The 17,485-nt window shown below is 35.4% G+C and overlaps 1 protein-coding gene across 8 annotated transcripts in view; it reads right to left on the reverse strand.

Annotated features, from left to right (window-relative positions):
• The window catches only part of ELF1 (E74 like ETS transcription factor 1), a 102,797-nt gene that overhangs the window by 2,211 nt on the left and 83,101 nt on the right, over window positions 1-17,485 (reverse strand). For 7 of the 8 annotated variants that reach the window (XM_078070293.1, XM_078070292.1, XM_078070291.1 and 4 more), the window contains 5 exons: window positions 13,911-14,018; window positions 12,392-12,559; window positions 8,660-8,743; window positions 7,751-7,943; window positions 6,128-6,577 (listed from right to left, as the gene is read on the reverse strand). In XM_078070293.1, coding sequence (XP_077926419.1) covers window positions 6,128-6,577; window positions 7,751-7,943; window positions 8,660-8,743; window positions 12,392-12,559; window positions 13,911-14,018 — 1,003 coding nt within the window. The remainder of the gene's footprint in view (window positions 1-6,127; window positions 6,578-7,750; window positions 7,944-8,659; window positions 8,744-12,391; window positions 12,560-13,910; window positions 14,019-17,485) is intronic. The other variant, XM_078070295.1, reaches the window with a different exon arrangement.

A 17,485-nucleotide genomic window follows, 5' to 3' on the forward strand; every position in this document is an offset into this window, starting at 1 on the left:
GAATGCCCGAAACAAAACTCTCAAGCTATTAACTCTGATACTATCTGATGGGGCGAAGAAAGTCTGTGCAAAGTGCCACATTAATGCATATAGGGAAGCAATTTTGTTTGAAAGGAGGAGGATATCAAAATGCTTGGCAAAGAAGTTAGGTATGAGCTGCTTGAAAGAAAATTGGGAATTTTAAAACAAATGTATTGGATTCACACTCATTATTTTTAATACTTGAGGGACAATGCTCATCCACAATTACCAAACTTTATAGGATTGTAATTGTTTTCAACCTCTTTTTCTATATATAGAAGAAAAATTCTCAATTAACTAAAATAAAAAAACACCTCAGTCTTAAATGTATATGTGACAGAACTATCAGAAGAAATTTGGTTTTTTTTAGAAGAAATTTAATAGTTCACAGTTCATATCATATTACATGAAGTAAATCACAAATAAATTTAATTCATGATGATTCTTTAGGCTGGCAGAGAGAGCAAAAAAAAAGGGCAAGCTTTGGCAAAATAAACAGAAGCATGTTTTAGCAGTTTTCTCAGCTCAAATAATCTTCACAAATTTTAGCCATAAAGCTACAATTTAACATAAAATCTTTTAATGTAAACCCAGTTTATGTAAGGTTGTTAATCCCAGTTATTAAAGAGATACATAAATGATATTGTGAGTCGATCCAATTTTAAAAGTTCACTGCTGTGAAAATTACAGTTATGGCCATTGTTAATATAAAATAAATGCAGCTGAAAAAACTCAGCATGTGGATCTCAACTGTGTTTCCTCTGAATTCTGTAAAGCTATTTTACAAAAAAAATAGATGATTCCTACGTCAAATGATTAACAGCTAGATTGGCCCCCATAATCTGAATGTTAATCACTGCACATAGATTATTATAGGCAAATTTTAGTAAGTTATAGTTATGTGGCCTGTCACATATGTGAGAAGTGAAACTCTGGAGAAAAGAAATGGGCTAAGTGGAAATATGAAAGAAAATTCAGTGCAACTTAAGAGAAACTCAAAGCAAGTGGAAAGACACAGGATGACCAGAGCCTACCCATTATGATAGGATTCTGATTTCCAAGTTCAGATTCCAGCCAAGTTGTCACTGTGAGGATCAGTCTAGAGCAGGATATTAGCAGCTCTTTTGAAGGACAGAGCTAGAAAAGAGTACGAGTTGGGTAATGAAGATTTTTAATAGGTGGGCAGGGGATGACTAGAAATAAAGGCCAGATTTACTGATATTATTGGTCAAGCAAGGAAGAGTTGGAAGAATACAGAATAACTTTGGGAGTCAGGCAGCTTTTCCAAAATATACTGTGCCTCCTTTCTCCCCTCTGCCGACCTGAATCAGGATATCCTGGGTGGAATCTGAGCCTGGGTATGGTACCTGACCCTGCAGCCAGAGATCATTTCTTAAATGAAGGGCTTCCCATGACAAGAGTTCCTGTACATGTATATACAGATAAAACAGTACACATGGTATATAGTAAGCACACTGGTTGTATCTCGGAATATGTACAGTCTTGCCACCCGTAAGTACTATTACCCCCATTTTACACATAAAGAATTAATGCACAAAGAGGGTGAACAGCTAGCATAAGGTGACCAGTTAGATAAGAAAAGAGGCCATCTGACTGCAAGGCCTCTGCTTAAACATTACAACACACTGCCACTTCTTCAGTCCTAAATAACTTCAGCTAAAGATGAATATTATCTATTATATCTTTAAACTGTGGGCAATTACCAACCTTTAATACACAACTCCACCTTCCTCTTTTCCTCCCCCAGGTGTGGCACAAGCAATAATGTACTTGGAAATTTTCCATATTGCTAATCAGGGCTACCACTAGACTTTCAATGCTTTTGTTCAAGCCAGAAAAAGACCACCTTTTCTCAAAACACCTGACTGCCATCTGCCAGAAAATACATATACTCATCTATAATATCTACAATGTAAATATACTGGCTTATTTGAACATATTCTAAAATAATTTTCGCTAATAAAAAATTCAGAGATTAAAGGTAAAATATGCAGCCTTTTCCCAACCACAGAAATTTTAAATTATTTTTGTCTTAGTTAATGATTAAACAGTCAGTTGTGTCTGGTGATGTTATATAACAAAGGTTATAGTATAGTTTACTTTATAAAAATTTCCTAAGCTGCTTGTAACCAGTGGTATAATACTGGAAATTTAAAATACCTCAAACTGGGGCGCCTGGGTGGCTCAGTTGGTTAAGCGACTGCCTTCAGCTCAGGTCATGATCCTGGAGTCCCAGGATCGAGCCCTGCATCGGGCTCCCTGCTCAGTGGGGAGTCTGCTTCTCCTTCTGACCCTCCCCCCTCTCATGCTCTCTCTATCTCATTCTCTCTCTCAAATAAATAAATAAATAAAATCTTTTAAAAAATAAAAAAAAATACCTCAAACTTTCTGAGACTAAAAAAGATATACACTATAACATTTAGTTTTTACTGCATATCTACTCAGATGTCAAGAATGTCATTTAACTGTTACAATCACCTGTAAAGTTAAGTATTATCTTTATTTTACAGATGAGGAAACAGACTCAGAATAGTTAGTTAATCCAATTCAATGTTACATCTAATAATTGACAAGGTTGGATGGCTGGAAAGTTATGCCTACATTCTTCCTACTCCATTACTTTGCTTTTAAGATAACATTATACATTTTTAGAGGCTAATTTACTCAAAAGACCCTAAGACAAACTATTAGTGCTTGAATAAATATTGTAGAGAAAGAAGTTATGCTAGGTAGGTATATGGACTTGCAAGTCTACCAAGGGACAATTTTAGGAAAAAAATTGACCAGAGGCTTACAATTTCATTATAGTTGTTTCTTTAAATAACATGAAGCCAGAGTCAAAATCAAAATTTGTAAAAATTGAGCACATATACCATAAATCAATTAAGAAAAGCTTAATAGATTTCCACATAGACACATGCAATTATGTGAGAATAAAAGGAGGAGCAAAGGAAAAATTGAGAAAAGAAAAAACATGTTGCTACTTCATTGTAAAATAACTGGTAATTCATGAGAGTTAAGTGAATCAGCAGGCAGGGCGGCAAATCATTAAGCTCACTGCTTTGGACTAAACTGCTTGCATTAAAACACTGTCTCCACCACTTACTAGATGTGACCAGGCTCCTTGGCCTCTCCTTGCCTTGGTTTCCTCATCTGTAAAATAGGAATAATATTACCTATATCTCATTGATCTGTGAGGATATTAGACATTAATATATGGAAAAGTGTATGAAATACAGAGAGTGCTTTGAAAGTGTCAGTTCTTGTTGTTACATTAATTTAATAATCTAATTTTAAGTCATATATATTCCATCTTCTCTTAGCTACAGAAAAAAAATCTTTAAATGGTCTTTGATTTTATTAATAAGTAGTTATAAAGATAAGAAAAATATAGCCAAAGTACTGTTACTTTTCTTAGGAGTGATAATATGGTTACTTAGGGTAATCTCTCTATTCTTAAGAGCTGTATGTTGAAATGTTTAGGAGTGAAATGTCGTAAGGATGTCAACTTACTTGACAAATAGCCAAACAGAAAAAAGGGTATAAATAAATACAGAGCAAAAACAAATAAGGCAAAACACTATCAACTGTGAATCCAGGAGGATGTAAATAGGTGTTCATTGTACTATTTCAATCTGTTGATATTTTGAAAATTTTCATAATGAAAAGTTGGGGTAATTATAAAAAATCCAAAAAAATAAATTGCTAAGCAAGTAATGAAAAATGATTCTAGTAATACATTAAAATTTCAGAGTAATATGTACAATTTGCTTGAAATTTATTTAACACTTTTTCTTTCTTTCTATATAATGGAAGGGAATACCAGCAAAACCCGAGTCATTATATTCAGCAGCTGTTAGTCTTCAAAGAGTATTATTATTCATTAACTTTCACCTTTCCACATCTAATAATTTCAGGGAATAAAATGCATTCCATAAAAGGTTTAACTGCTTTAAAATAAGTAGGATTTTTGGGAGATACAAATAAAAGGTACAGCCAAAAGAGAGAATTTTTTTAAAAGCCAAAGGAATGATGATGAATGTGTGTATATACATACACATAAATATAAAATGATTTTTTCAAGTTTTGAAAAGTTAAATTTTGTTATTTCATTATATAAGCAGTCCACTTAGAGAACTCATTGCTCTGAGAGGAGATACAGAATGAATATATAAACTACTTCAAAATAAGTTCTATAAATCTGAAGGGATGTTATGTGTCAGACACTAGGTTAAAGTGGTAGGAGAAGGACAATGAATAAAATGTGGCTCCTACAGATTTAAACATATAGGAGGAGATGAGCATGAAAGTCAACCGCAACACCTGGCTCATTGACCAGACTGCGGTGCACCCAAGCAGTAAGCCTGAGCTAGAAGGCAAGGAAGGAATCACGAGCAGAGTGAGGGCTGGTGCAGAAGCTCCAGAAATTTGACTGCACTCTGTGTGCAACACAGATCTAACCACAGCTGCAAGAAGGTAATGTAGCAAAGCTGTTACTAGGAGTCTTACATAGGTTGGACCAAAGAGAAAAAAATAATAGAGGCAGGAAGCAGGCAGGGAGTCCACAGAATAATCCAGAATAATCAGGGACCTCGGAAATGAAAATTCTGAAAAGTACACCAAAAGACAGTTTGCAAATCAGGGATAGGGAGTGTATTATAGTGTTTTAATATCTGGCACTGAGTATCATTCAGCAGTTGACATTCAGAGTAATACTGCATCCAATACAGTATCACAATTGAATACCTTTCAGAGCTAGAGGTATGTGGGGTTTTTTATGGGGGGGGAGGGCCCGGTATTTGTTTTTATTCTCAAGGTATAAAAAGCAAATTGATTACAGATGCTAAAAAATAACTGAATCACTCCAAGAAGGGGATCCTAGTGATTAGCTGTGGCCATGTACTGTTTCCTATCAACACAAATACACACAATGATAAGATGACAAAGAGCCTAGAAACCACTGAGAGGAATCACATCCAATGAGATACTCAGTCATCACACATAACCAATAATTGACCTAGAGGAAAATAAAATATTAAAAGGCAAATAGATAAGTACTCCTTTAATAACAGTTAAAGATTTATCATTCCTAATTAAAATGGGGAAAATGTAATCTTTATACTCATTGCAAGTCAATTTTCATGATGCCAAAAGTTTATATGGGCCATACAAGGAAGACTGGAACTTCTAACTCTGCCTTGATTCTGGGTAATGTTTCTTACTTCAAGATCAACTCAACAAAAATCCGGCATTTATATTCTCGAATATACGAATGTAAGACTAAAGTCACCTAATGAAAGCAATCAAAGAATCATTTTTATTGGATTTGGAAGGGTTCCTATATTTTATCATAATTCATATTCTGGAAACTCATGATAGTAGAAAAAGAAAAAAAAATACTGCAAATGTCCATCTAATTTTCTGCCTTCCTCCTTTTCCTCCATTCTATATCAGCGAGACCAGTCCCAAATTCTGCAAAAGACCAGTCTAAAGCTGATAAGGTTTCCTTGGCCAATTTGTTGTTTCATATCTTTCCTGGGGCTCTGAGGCAAATTTGATTTGATTGCTAAAAAACTATTCCTCCAATTTCTGTCACTCTAAAAGCCTGAAAAAGTGGACCTTAGATTCTTGGCCTCCCTACCTCTTTGGACTTTAGAACTGTTCCGTGATAGGATCTTCCCAAGGAATAATGTTATTTCTTGGAACTCACTACATTCCAGAAGGTCACAATATGTCAATTTATGTGGAATTTTTACAGCTTCTGACTTTGGAAAAAAGATCTGAAACCATTCGCTGTATTTTCTAATATGTGGATCCCTTCTTGTATGGATCAATCGAATTATACAAAGGTAGAGTGGACAATATTTAAATGGATAGAACAACATCAGGTAATGACAAAGTTAAAAATAAGGAATCACTGATACAATCAGCTGCTGAAAACAATCTGCTGAACAAGATCTCTGGCTTAAAAATCAATGTAATTTTTATTTTCACTTCTGAATCCTGACCCAGAGTCATCAACGAGTAATGACTCTGGTCAGAAACATCACATAATGACACGCATCGATAAGTTTAGTTTTCTCACCTAATACTCTGAACGGAAGAATGTAACGTTTCGTCCTGCACGCTGCTGGCTCCGCCTGCTTCTCCTTCTGGGACGGCTTGTACTGGCTGTACGACATGAATAGTCCGGAAGAGCTGGGTGGGGTACGGAGACTGTGTGGGCTGCACTGTCCTCAGGACTTCGGACGGCTGTGCGACTTCCACAGGATCTTTGGGTTTTGTAGCTTTAGAATTCCCTGGTTTGAGAACTGTAGTGGCTCCTCCTTTCATCCCTGGACTTGAAGATACTCTCGACCTGCTTGCTTGGTTTCTACTTGAAGTGGTTGTTGAAGCCAGTGATGGATCTGAAGACTCTATGCTGGAACCTGGATCCTCATCATCTATATAAATAAGATCTTTTGGCATTTCCTTAAACTGATACACCAAGCGTTGACCTTCTACTTTTGCCAGAATACCCCTTTGGTAATAGTACCTATTCAAAGCAGACAATTTTATCAATATTTTATTCAGTTAAACATAAATTAAAATTATGTTCAACAAAACTGAAGTTCTTTAATCATAAACAAAAGTTTAAAGTTGGCAACAAGTGGGAGAAGAATTTCAATGAAGGGCAGTTATTTTGTATAAAATGGTATAATTAAACACATTATTTTCTAAATAAATGTAAAACACACATACTCACAGCTAAAGAAAAATCCTTATTATCAACTAAACCTAAAACCAATTCTGACGAGGGGATTGTTGATAAAATACGTGGATTATCCTAGTCATTCACTTTTCTTCCTTCATCTCCCCTTCTTCCAACTTGCCGGAATAATCAAATCCACTACAAACCTCAAGAGTTTATTTCCCTTCCATAGTTTATTATAATGTCCTTACCAGTTTAAATTTGATTCAGTAAATCTGATTCAGTTTTCCATATAAAATTTAATGATGTACAAATAGAAGTGACTCAAATTTTGTCATTGATTTTAATTAGATCAAGAATCTAAAAAGTGTGAGTTAAAAAAACAAACACACACAAACTGTAACTAAATAGTTCTGGTTTAAGAAGGTTATCAAGTTATCAGATGACTGCTACTTCTAATAACTCTTTCTCAAACAGATGCATATCTCGAAGAATAACCTGGATCACAGAAAAACACACTAAAAGTGAGCTTAGGAATAAAATGATAACCTGCCCAGTTCAAAATGTACACAATACCTAATATTATTCTTGAAGCATTTATTCCAACATAATACAGATCATACCTGAGATTTACGTTTAAAAAATGCAGCCTCTTATTAAGTACCTGCATTACCCCTACATGTTAATTTTGTGCTGAATTCGAGTTTAACAGCTCAAAACATAGGAGCCCTTGGTCAATTTATAACTCCTGATGAGAGTTTACATTTTCTAATCCCTTTACAAGTAAAATATCTGTTGTTTGCATGAACATTTTTTTTTTTGAAGAAAAACATTTTCCCAGATCAGAATAGGACTTCAATTTAAATATGTACTGATTTCTAGAAGTAGCGTGGTCTTAGCACTTCGATAATAAAATTCACCATTTTTGTAATCCTCTACCTTTTTAGAAGTTACCTAACTTTTTAGTATTTAGGAAACAATATTCTTAACACAATGAACTACAAAAACTTCATGTACCTGAGAGCTCTTCCCATGGTCTCGTAATTCATGTCAGGCTTGTTTTTGTGCTTCCCCCACAACCTGGATACTGCTTTAGAATCTACCAGTTTAAAAATGCCTTTTTCTCGCTGGGTCCATTTGATATATTTAGGACAAGTAGCTTTGTCCTGGAGCAGTGCCAGTAAAAACTCCCAGAGATAAATTGTGTTTCCTAAAACAAAAGCAATTTGTTTGACCAAAATTTCATTGGAAAAGAGAAAAATTAAACACAACTAAAAGCCTTGTAAGTTCCCTCTATAGTTATACAAAAATATTACATAATTTGCTTAGCACTGGTGATAATTTTTAGGGTCTAATATAGGTCTTTTTATTCATCCCATATGAGATGTCTGGACAGAGCGATATTGGCAATTAGATTTATGATGACTTGAAAATAAAGCATTTTGAGATGATGAAGCACTTTTCCTACCTCTTTCAGAACTATTACATAAAAGAGCCAGTGAACAAATGTTGTACGAAACCTCTCAATAGTTGTTCTCTTTATAGCAGAGCCAGTAGCTCGGCCTTAACATTCTTCTTCAAATTCGGGCAGCGGTTATGAAAACAGCGGAACTCCAAAACAATGTTATAAAGTGTCTACAAACTGAAAAGCTAACCTGGCTGAACTCTTCCAAAAGGCCCAATATTAAAGGATGGATTCTTTTGACAGGTACATAAGAAAAATCTCTTAAATGGGTTTCTTGGGCTCCATTATTACCAGTGTCTTTACAGAAAGTGCCAACTGTACCTTATAAGCATTTGGCAGCAAGAAGATCCATTTCAGTAAGTCAAGAGAGCTGGTAGATTTTACTTATGATATGTAGATATTTTAAAGCAATCTAAATGTTATTTGACCTGTAAGTATTGTAAGGAAATTATCGTACTTACCCTTACCATCTTTGTTTTTCTTCTTCACAGATATGTTTGGCGTAGTGGCCGGGGAATCTGGTCGTGGAGGTTTTGTTTTTCTCCCTGAAAACAGAACAGCTCTGCATAAGGATTTGCCATCAAAAGTGAGAGAAATGGACAATTTAGCTGTTTATAAATGCTATTTGGTCATTTATCCTAAATTTCAAATGCCAAATACTTTATACACATACACAATATCACACATACTGGTTTCCTAAAATACTATTTACTCAAAAGGAAAAGAACTTCAGTGAAAATTTATCGTTAATGTAGGTTAGATCACAAACATTTTTACGTAGGAAATGACACATCCGCTCATTTATAAAAATGAGGTTAAGTTTAAAACATTGTGAGGTAACAAAACTGACAGGGCTTTCTTAAAATTTGGGGGGTTATTCTTGATGTTGGTAAGACTTGGGCTCAAAAAATAAGCCATATAGGTTTATCTGTTGGTTAGATAAACTTTTTACAGTAGGAGAAATCAATTTTTAGTTTTTCTCCCATCTGCATACAGGTAGCTCTCTAATACTGGAAACTTCCCAAAACTCTAGAGATACAAAAATGCATGAGGCAAAATTTTGGTGAACTACATAGTCAGTTTTTATTTTCCCATGTATTTTGAAAACTCTCATTTTCTAGACTTCTTTTAATTCACAGCAAAACAAACTTTATAGTTATGTATCATTCAATCTCTAAGTCCACTTCAACAGTGCTAACTGTAGTTTGTGCAGCCTTAGGTTGGGTGAACCAACTATTCTAAAGCTTTGTGATCTTCTTTTGCCATTTATCTAGAAGCACAACTTGATGGCAATTTTGCCTAGGATTTATGTTGAGATGATCATGCTATCTGAACAGACTACCATTCTGTACATGAAAGAAATGAAAATTAAGTATAAACGGATACCTTAGTATATTTTACCCCATCATTCTTTTTTTTTTTTTTTTTACTAAGTAATCTCTATGCCCAATGTGGGGCTCAAACTCAAGACCCAAGATCAAGAGTCTCATGTTCTACCACCTGAGCCGGCCAGGTGCCCCTTTATCCCAATATTCTTGAGGCTGACTCTAGCTGGTCTAGATCACAAGGTTGAATTCTGGGTTAGGATAATATAAGGCAATAACTTAGAAGAACAGAATTCTAGAGCTAAAGTCACAAGGTTAGTAACAACACATCCCCAAACCGAATAGGAAAACCTTTCTGAAGTTAGGGTGAATAAGAATCAGGGAGAAGCGGATCAAAAGGTCTCTCTTCAGGCCCCTCTTAATGTATAAATATGGAACCCAGGCAGCCAGGTACTTCACTTCCATCACTGCAGACATCTGCAGAGAACCATTCATGAGGCAGATACTTCTGGGTGACTATGTTAATGATAACAAATATTAGGAGCAAAGACTTCCGTTAGCTCCTATCCCTCCTACCATCTTATTTTATGCCTTCTATTTACCTACTTTTCCTGGAAGATAACATCATTTTCTTCTTCACACTGTTTTCACCACTAGTTTTAGTCAAGACAGAGACAGTTGGTAAACCTACCTAATATCCATCCTTTCCATCATCTTCCTTACCATTCAAGGTGGCATGGCTTCATGTGAGTTCTATGTGAGTTGGGTATAGGATTTTTGGTTGACAGTTCTTCTCAATACTTTGAAGATACCCAACACTTTCAGCCTCTACTGGGAGCTTCTAAGCTGCCAATCTAAAAATCAATCCTCTTCAAGTAATGTAGTTTCTCCCTAGTTTGTTAGTTTCATCTTTCTTTTTTTTTTTTTTTTTGGTGGGGGCTGGGGGGGGCGGTGTTTTGCATTTTTACTATAATGTATTTAGGCTTGGATTTCTCTGATAGTTATAGTACTCAGGATTCACCATGCTGAGATTTATGTCACTTTGGAAAACTCTCAGTCATTATCTTGGAATACTGCCTCTTCCTCACTCTACATATTCTCTTTCTGGAGCTTTGATTAAACATGCAGACCTTTTCATTCTATCCTCACATCTCAAACTCTTTCATATTTTTTATTCTGTATCAGGTCTATATTGGAGCTCACTAATTCTCTTTTAAACAGTGACTAATCTGCTGTTTAACCCATATGTTATGTGTTCTATTTGGTTCCTTATCACATCAGTCTTCCACTATTAGGTAGGATGTTAGTCCTTCACTTTAAAAATAGCTTTACTGGGCACCTGGGTAGCTCATAGGTTAAGCCACTGCCTTCGGCTCAGGTCATGATCCCAGGGTCCTGGAATCGAGTCCCACATCAGGCTCCCTGCTCCGCAGGGAACCTGCTTCTCCCTCTCCCACTCCCCCTGCTTGTGTTCCCTCTCTTGCTGTGTCTCTCTCTGTCAAATAAATAAATAAAATCTTTAAAAATAAATAAAAATAGCTTTACTCAAGTATAACATACAATGAAACTGTGTATGTTTAAAATCTGTAATTTGATATCTTCCAACATAAGTACTGACCTGTGAAACCAACACTATGTTCAAAATAGTGAACGTATTCTTTACCCCCAAAAGTATTTTGTACCCCTCTGTAATCATTATACCTTTCCCACTCTGCCTGATCCAAAGGTAGCCAACTACTTACAGATTTTCTGCCATTATAGTTTGCAGTTCCCACAATTTTATATGAAGAGAAACATATATTACATATATATATATAATATGTTAAGTCTGGCTCTTTCCTTTAGCATAATTATGTTGAGATTCATCCATTTTTGTTGTATGTATCAACAGTACATTCTACTTTATTGCTGAGTGGTATTTCCTTGGATAGATATACCACAAAGTTGTTTATCCAGTCAGCGGTCGATAGACATTTGGGTTGTTTCAAGTTTTGGGTTATTGCAAATAAAACTAAAAACATTCATTCATGCAGATGTTTTTCTATAAATGTATGACTTCATCTCTTTTGGGTAAATACTGAGTAGAAGAATGGCTGGGTCCCATGTTAAGTATGCATTAAATGTTTTAAGGAACTGTCAAACTGTTTAAAAAAAAAAAAAATTTTTTCTCCATGCAGTAAGGTGGGGTCATCATAGGGCTCACCTCATTTGTTTCCTGTTTCTCAGGATCACTTGCTTTTGTTGACTGATGTCTTATTTCAGACATTTTGTCTATATTTTCAGTTGTTTTTTTTTTTTTTTTTAAAGATTTTATTTATTTATTTGACAGAGAGAGAGAGACAGCGAGAGCAGGAACACAAGCAGGGGGAGTGGGAGAGAGAGGAGCAGGCTTCCCGCCAAGGAGGGAATAAATAAATAAATAAATAAAATCTTTAAAAAAAAAAAAAAGTTGGAAAACCCGATTTCTGCAAGATACACCAAATAATCTAACTTTTTAATGAATCTAATATGAAGACATATACCTTTTACTTTTTTTTTTTTTAAGATTTTTTATTTGACAGAAAGAGACACAGCAAGAGAGGGAACACAAGCAGGGGGAGTGGGAGAGGGAGAAGCAGGCTGCCCACTGAGCAGGGAGCCCGATGTGGCGCTTGATCCCAGGACCCTGGGATCATGACCTGAGCTGAAGGCAGACGCTTAATGACTGAGCCACCCAGGCGCCCCGACATATACCTTTTAATTTATGCTTTGTACCCTCACTTTTTCTTATGTAAGTTTTAACTGGTGTAGAAATATCCTTGAATAAAAATTATGTTTAGATTCCACATCAAAATTTGACTGTTTGCCCTAAACAAATTAACCACTCACCTTTTTTTCTTTTAGGTTGTTCTGGTGATGATGCTCCTGGTGAGTGTGCGTATGTCTCTTGAACCTGCTGAGTTTCCATCACTTCAGGAATCCCATCTAATGTGACGGATACATGGGTGATTGGGGCAACAACAATGTCATCTTCAGATGAACTAAATATATTATTATCTAATGGAAATAAAATCAACTAATTATAATTAACTTTGTATTATAAATCAAAATAATTTCATCAGATAATTTCCTGTTTCTATGAAAAATCTGGTCCCTTCTTATTTCCTCTGTCCAAAATTAGGCATCCTAAGTCAGACCAGGCTTGACAGGACTAATTCAATGCCCTTCTTACTTGACTGCCTATCACCAATCTATCTTGTTTCGCTTCTCCATTCTTCTCTCATTGCTGCTAAAGTTATTCTCTGAAACCTAAGTCTGATTTGACCATATAATTCTTCTATACAAAACTTTCTACCCTGAAAATTATTAGAAAAATAAAACTGACCTTTAACACAGTTCATAGAGGAAAAAAAAACAATAAGAACAACCCAAACTCCACAGCCTGGCATTTGAAACTTGCACAATCTCGATCAAATCTACCTTTCCACTCTCATCTCCCACCTACCAAGAAGCTTACACTTCAGCTATACCAAAGCATTTTTATCTCAAACATTTCACTGTTTTTTTACAGATCTGTCTCCTTGGCTCAACCCATTCTCTCTACCTTAAATGCCCGTCCCTATCTCCTCTTTCCACTAAAAGCTTATTTGTCTTTTACAGCCCAGGTTAAAACATTTCTTCCATAAAGCCTGTCTCTGATATTCTCAGCCAGAGTACTCTTTTCTTCCAGAACACTTTGCTATCCCTCCCATGGCCTTTATTTTTGGCTTTTACGTAAACAACTACCTTCAAAATTAATCTGTAAACTTGAGGGAAAAAAAGAGTTATCTGTTCATTTATACATCACATTATTGCCTAATGCACTGCTGTGCATACAAAAAATACTCAACCACATCTTAAACTCATTTAGTAATAATTAATTTTATGAGTTTGACACTTTGTCTGAAAAGCTCAAAGGAGAACATGGATTTAAAAGCAGATCAATAATGCGGCAGTGAATTTTCTGCCATGAGGTGTTAGAAATTTTTTCAATGAATTTTTGCCTATTCACTGATGAATACTCATACAGATCATTAAATTATAATAGTTTGGGCCGTAAATGCCCTAATACTTTCACCAATGAAGTTATGAAAATAAATTCTGCCTAATCTGCTATTTGACAACTAAATAAATTATTTTTATTCCTAAAGGTCTCACTCCTCAATTAAAAAAAAAAAAAAGGCTTGTTTAACTGAATACTCTAGCAAAGGTGTCTCAACTAGTACTGTACCTTAAAATGCACTTGGGACACAAAACTTATCAAACATGATCTCTGGTCTCTTGGTATTTGCCATCTAACAGAGAATGATGGCAAGAATAACTTTTCCAAGTATATGAACATGAACAATCATGGCACATGACCACTCACTTATTCGTTTTTCATCCAGCATAGGGCCAGGAGAATCCATATTGAGGAGTGCCTCAGCAGCCTCGATAGTTTCAATCGTTTCATCCCCGTTAGGACAGGATGCTTCAACTACAATACATTTGAAGAAAATACGAGTTAGCTGCAAGACCTCTGTTGCTTGAAAACACACAGATTTTGATCTCTTGAACATCAATTAATACTTGGGTTTATATACATACTTTGTATCAACAGATAAAATCCATACTATTGAATATGACTATTAAATTCTTTCTTTTTTCTTGTAGGCTCTAGGTAGACCCCTCCAGCACAGAGCCCAACACAGGGCTTGAACATCACTTCCCTGAGGATCAAGACCTGAGCTGAGGTCAAGAGTGGGAATGCTTAACTGACTGAGATACCCAGGCACCCCTCTATTTCTAATTTTTTAATGCTTCTCTCCCTCTCTCTCTCTGCCCTTTCTCCCGCTCCTGCTCTCTCTCTCTAAAATACATAAATAAATCTTTAAAAAAAAAAAAAAGGAGAAGGCACCTTGGTGGCTTAGTCAGTTAAGCATCCAACTCTTGGTTTTGGCTCAGGTCATGATCTCAGGGTCTTGAGATCGAGCCCTGCATTGGGCTCCGTGCTCAGAGCAGAGTCTGGTTGGGTTTCTCTCTCCCTCTCCCTCTGCCCCTCCCCCCTGCTCTTTCTCTCTAAAATAAATAAATGAATTTTTAAAAAATAAAAAATAAACATATTAGATATACTTCAATCCATTAGTTACTGTCCTTATTAATGCTTAAGTTGTCCCATGTTTGGCTAAAAAATATTTTGTCTTTTTTTTTTTTAAAGATTTTATTTATTTGACAGAGAGAGAAACAGCAAGAGAGGGAACACAAGCAGGGGGGAGTGGGAGAGGGAGAGGCAAGGAGCCCGATGTGGGGCTCGATCCCAGGATGCTGGGATCACAACCTGAGCCGAAGGCAGACGCTTAACGACTGAGCAACCCAGGCACCCCTTGTCTTTGTTTTTTTAAAGAAGAAAATAGACCATGAGTTCATACTAGTATTTTCAATTCAAATATAGCATTATAGAATTTATTTCTAGAATTATATATTTATACCATGTATTTATATAGAATTTATAGGATTATAAAATTTTTATTTAACTTTGCAATTTAACATTTGTATACCTAATTTTACTCTATAAATCTTGGCTTCTTATGACATTAACTTCATTATTTATTTGACTTTACCCTAACATCTCTCTCATATACATACACTCACACAAGTTGTAATTATTGAAAACAGTTTAAGATTCCTTAGCAGCTTTATTTTTATTGTTTGCTTTTTAGGGTATTTCCTGTTAGGAAATGCACAGCCTTAAAAGTAACTTTAGGGGCGCCTGGGTGTCTCCCTCAGTTAAGTGTCTGACCCTTGATTTTGGCTCAGGTCATGATCTCAGGGTTGTGAGTTCAAGCCCCTCAGCGGGCTCCATGCTGGGCATGGAGCCTGCTTAGGAGCCTGCTTAAGATTCTCTTTTTCCAAAAAAAAAAAAAAAAAGATTCTCTTTTTCCCTCTCCCTTTTCCTCTCCCCCACTCACATTCTCTCTAAATAATTAATAAATAAAATCTAAAAATCACTTTCATCTTTTTTTTAAAGATATTTATTTACTTGAGAGACAGACAGTGCGAGAGAGAGAGTGAGCGAGCACACAGAGGGAGAAGCAGACCCCCGCTGAGCAGGGAGCCCATGTGGGGCTCGATCCCAGGATGCTGGGGTCATGACCTGAGCCGAAGGCAGACACTTAACCAACTGAGCCACCCGGGCACCCCCCAAAAAAATCACTTTAAGTAATTCTTCTCTATATGGTTATGCCACACCTCAATAATGTAATTAGGTTCATTTGTTTTAGTGTGCTTCAATTTTTAGATTGCTCATTTTTCCTCTTTTGGACTTAGTGTTGTTTTATAATTATGTTAAATATTTACAGGGCTCCAAAGAAAAATGACAAAACAAAGTACATTTAGAAAATCTACCTTTCATCCCTGCCCCTTCCTTTAACCTGTACAAAACCATTTTTATTAGTTTTGAGGTTCATCTTTCTATTTTTTAAATATAAACAAAGACACATATCATTTATATTCTTTTTCCTATCTTAAATAAAAAGTAATATACTATTTATGCTACCTGACCCTTGCCTTTTTAACTTACTATACAGTAAAAATCATTCCACAGCTATATACAGAAATCATGTCACCTTTAGTATTTCAAAAATATGAGGCAAGTTAAATATGTTTAGTATCAATGTTAGTTTGTAAAACTTTGTTTATTCCATTCAGCTTCAGTGCTTAGATTGAGAAAAGCAAAATAAATGGGTTGGTCCTACATGAAACATGAAAGAAAACCAAAAAAGTGTATCTAGCTTTTAAAAACAAAGAAAATGTTAGCCCTTCAATAAATGGATGACAAAAATTTCTTTTGGCGGGGCACCTGGGTAGCTCAGATGGTTAAGCATCTGACTTCGGCTCAGGTCATGATCCCAGGGTCCTGGGATCGAGCCCCACATCGGGCTCCTGGCTCAGCGGGGAGCCTGCTTCTCCCTCTGCCTCTCTCCCTGCTCATGTTCTCTCTCTCTGTCTCAAATGAATAAATAAAATCTTAAAAAAAAAAAAAATTTCTTTCGGCAATAATAAACCCCACAAGCTTTTCATACATGCATTTTAAACCTTCTTTGTAACAGATTAGCTGTGATCTAGCAATTAGTTAAAATCTATTTATACCATATACTATAATAACTTAGGGAATAATTTATTAAATACATTTGATATTACTTTATAAATTACTAAAAATTGCATTTGACCTTGTAAGAACAGACAAGAATACATACGAAGAGACACATAATAGTATTATTTAAAAGACAAGATTTACGAATGAATATAGTCATCATGGTTACCTTCTATTTGAGAAAATAGAATTTGTACCATCTCCATTAATAATTTTACTTTTAGATCTTCAAAGACTGGCAATGGAAGAAGAATCTCCACATACAAAGAAATCATGGTCAAATGACTTTCAAAAATTGTTAACACCATAACCTTTTTTCAAATGAAACTTTATGTAGAACTCTATCATATAAACAGATAAAAGTGGTATTTTACTACTATACATTTATTTTACAGGTTCAAATATATATCAAACTTGATATGAGATAAACTGATGATAAAAATGAAAGTATTGTAATGAACATGAAAATTTGGTATCAGGGCATACATATGACACCTGCAGGCTAATATAAGCCTCAAATCCATAAAAATAGATCTTTTTATTATTGAAAATTTCAAACAAAATCAAATTATGGAACACAGTATAATGAATTCTCACATATCCATTCTCAGCATTAACCATTACCAACACAAGGTCAATCTTCCTTCATTCCTACTCCAATTACTGCCCCCAAGGTCCCCTCACACACACCCCACACTCACTCCCTGGGATTATTTTGAAGGAATCTAAGGCACTCTATTTCATCTCTAAATATTTTAGCATATGTATGGTATGTTATTGTCATACCTAAAAATATTAACAATTCCTTAATA

The sequence above is a fragment of the Halichoerus grypus genome, chromosome 4 (genome assembly GCF_964656455.1).
Source record: "Halichoerus grypus chromosome 4, mHalGry1.hap1.1, whole genome shotgun sequence".
In the NCBI taxonomy this organism is placed as follows: domain Eukaryota; kingdom Metazoa; phylum Chordata; class Mammalia; order Carnivora; family Phocidae; genus Halichoerus; species Halichoerus grypus.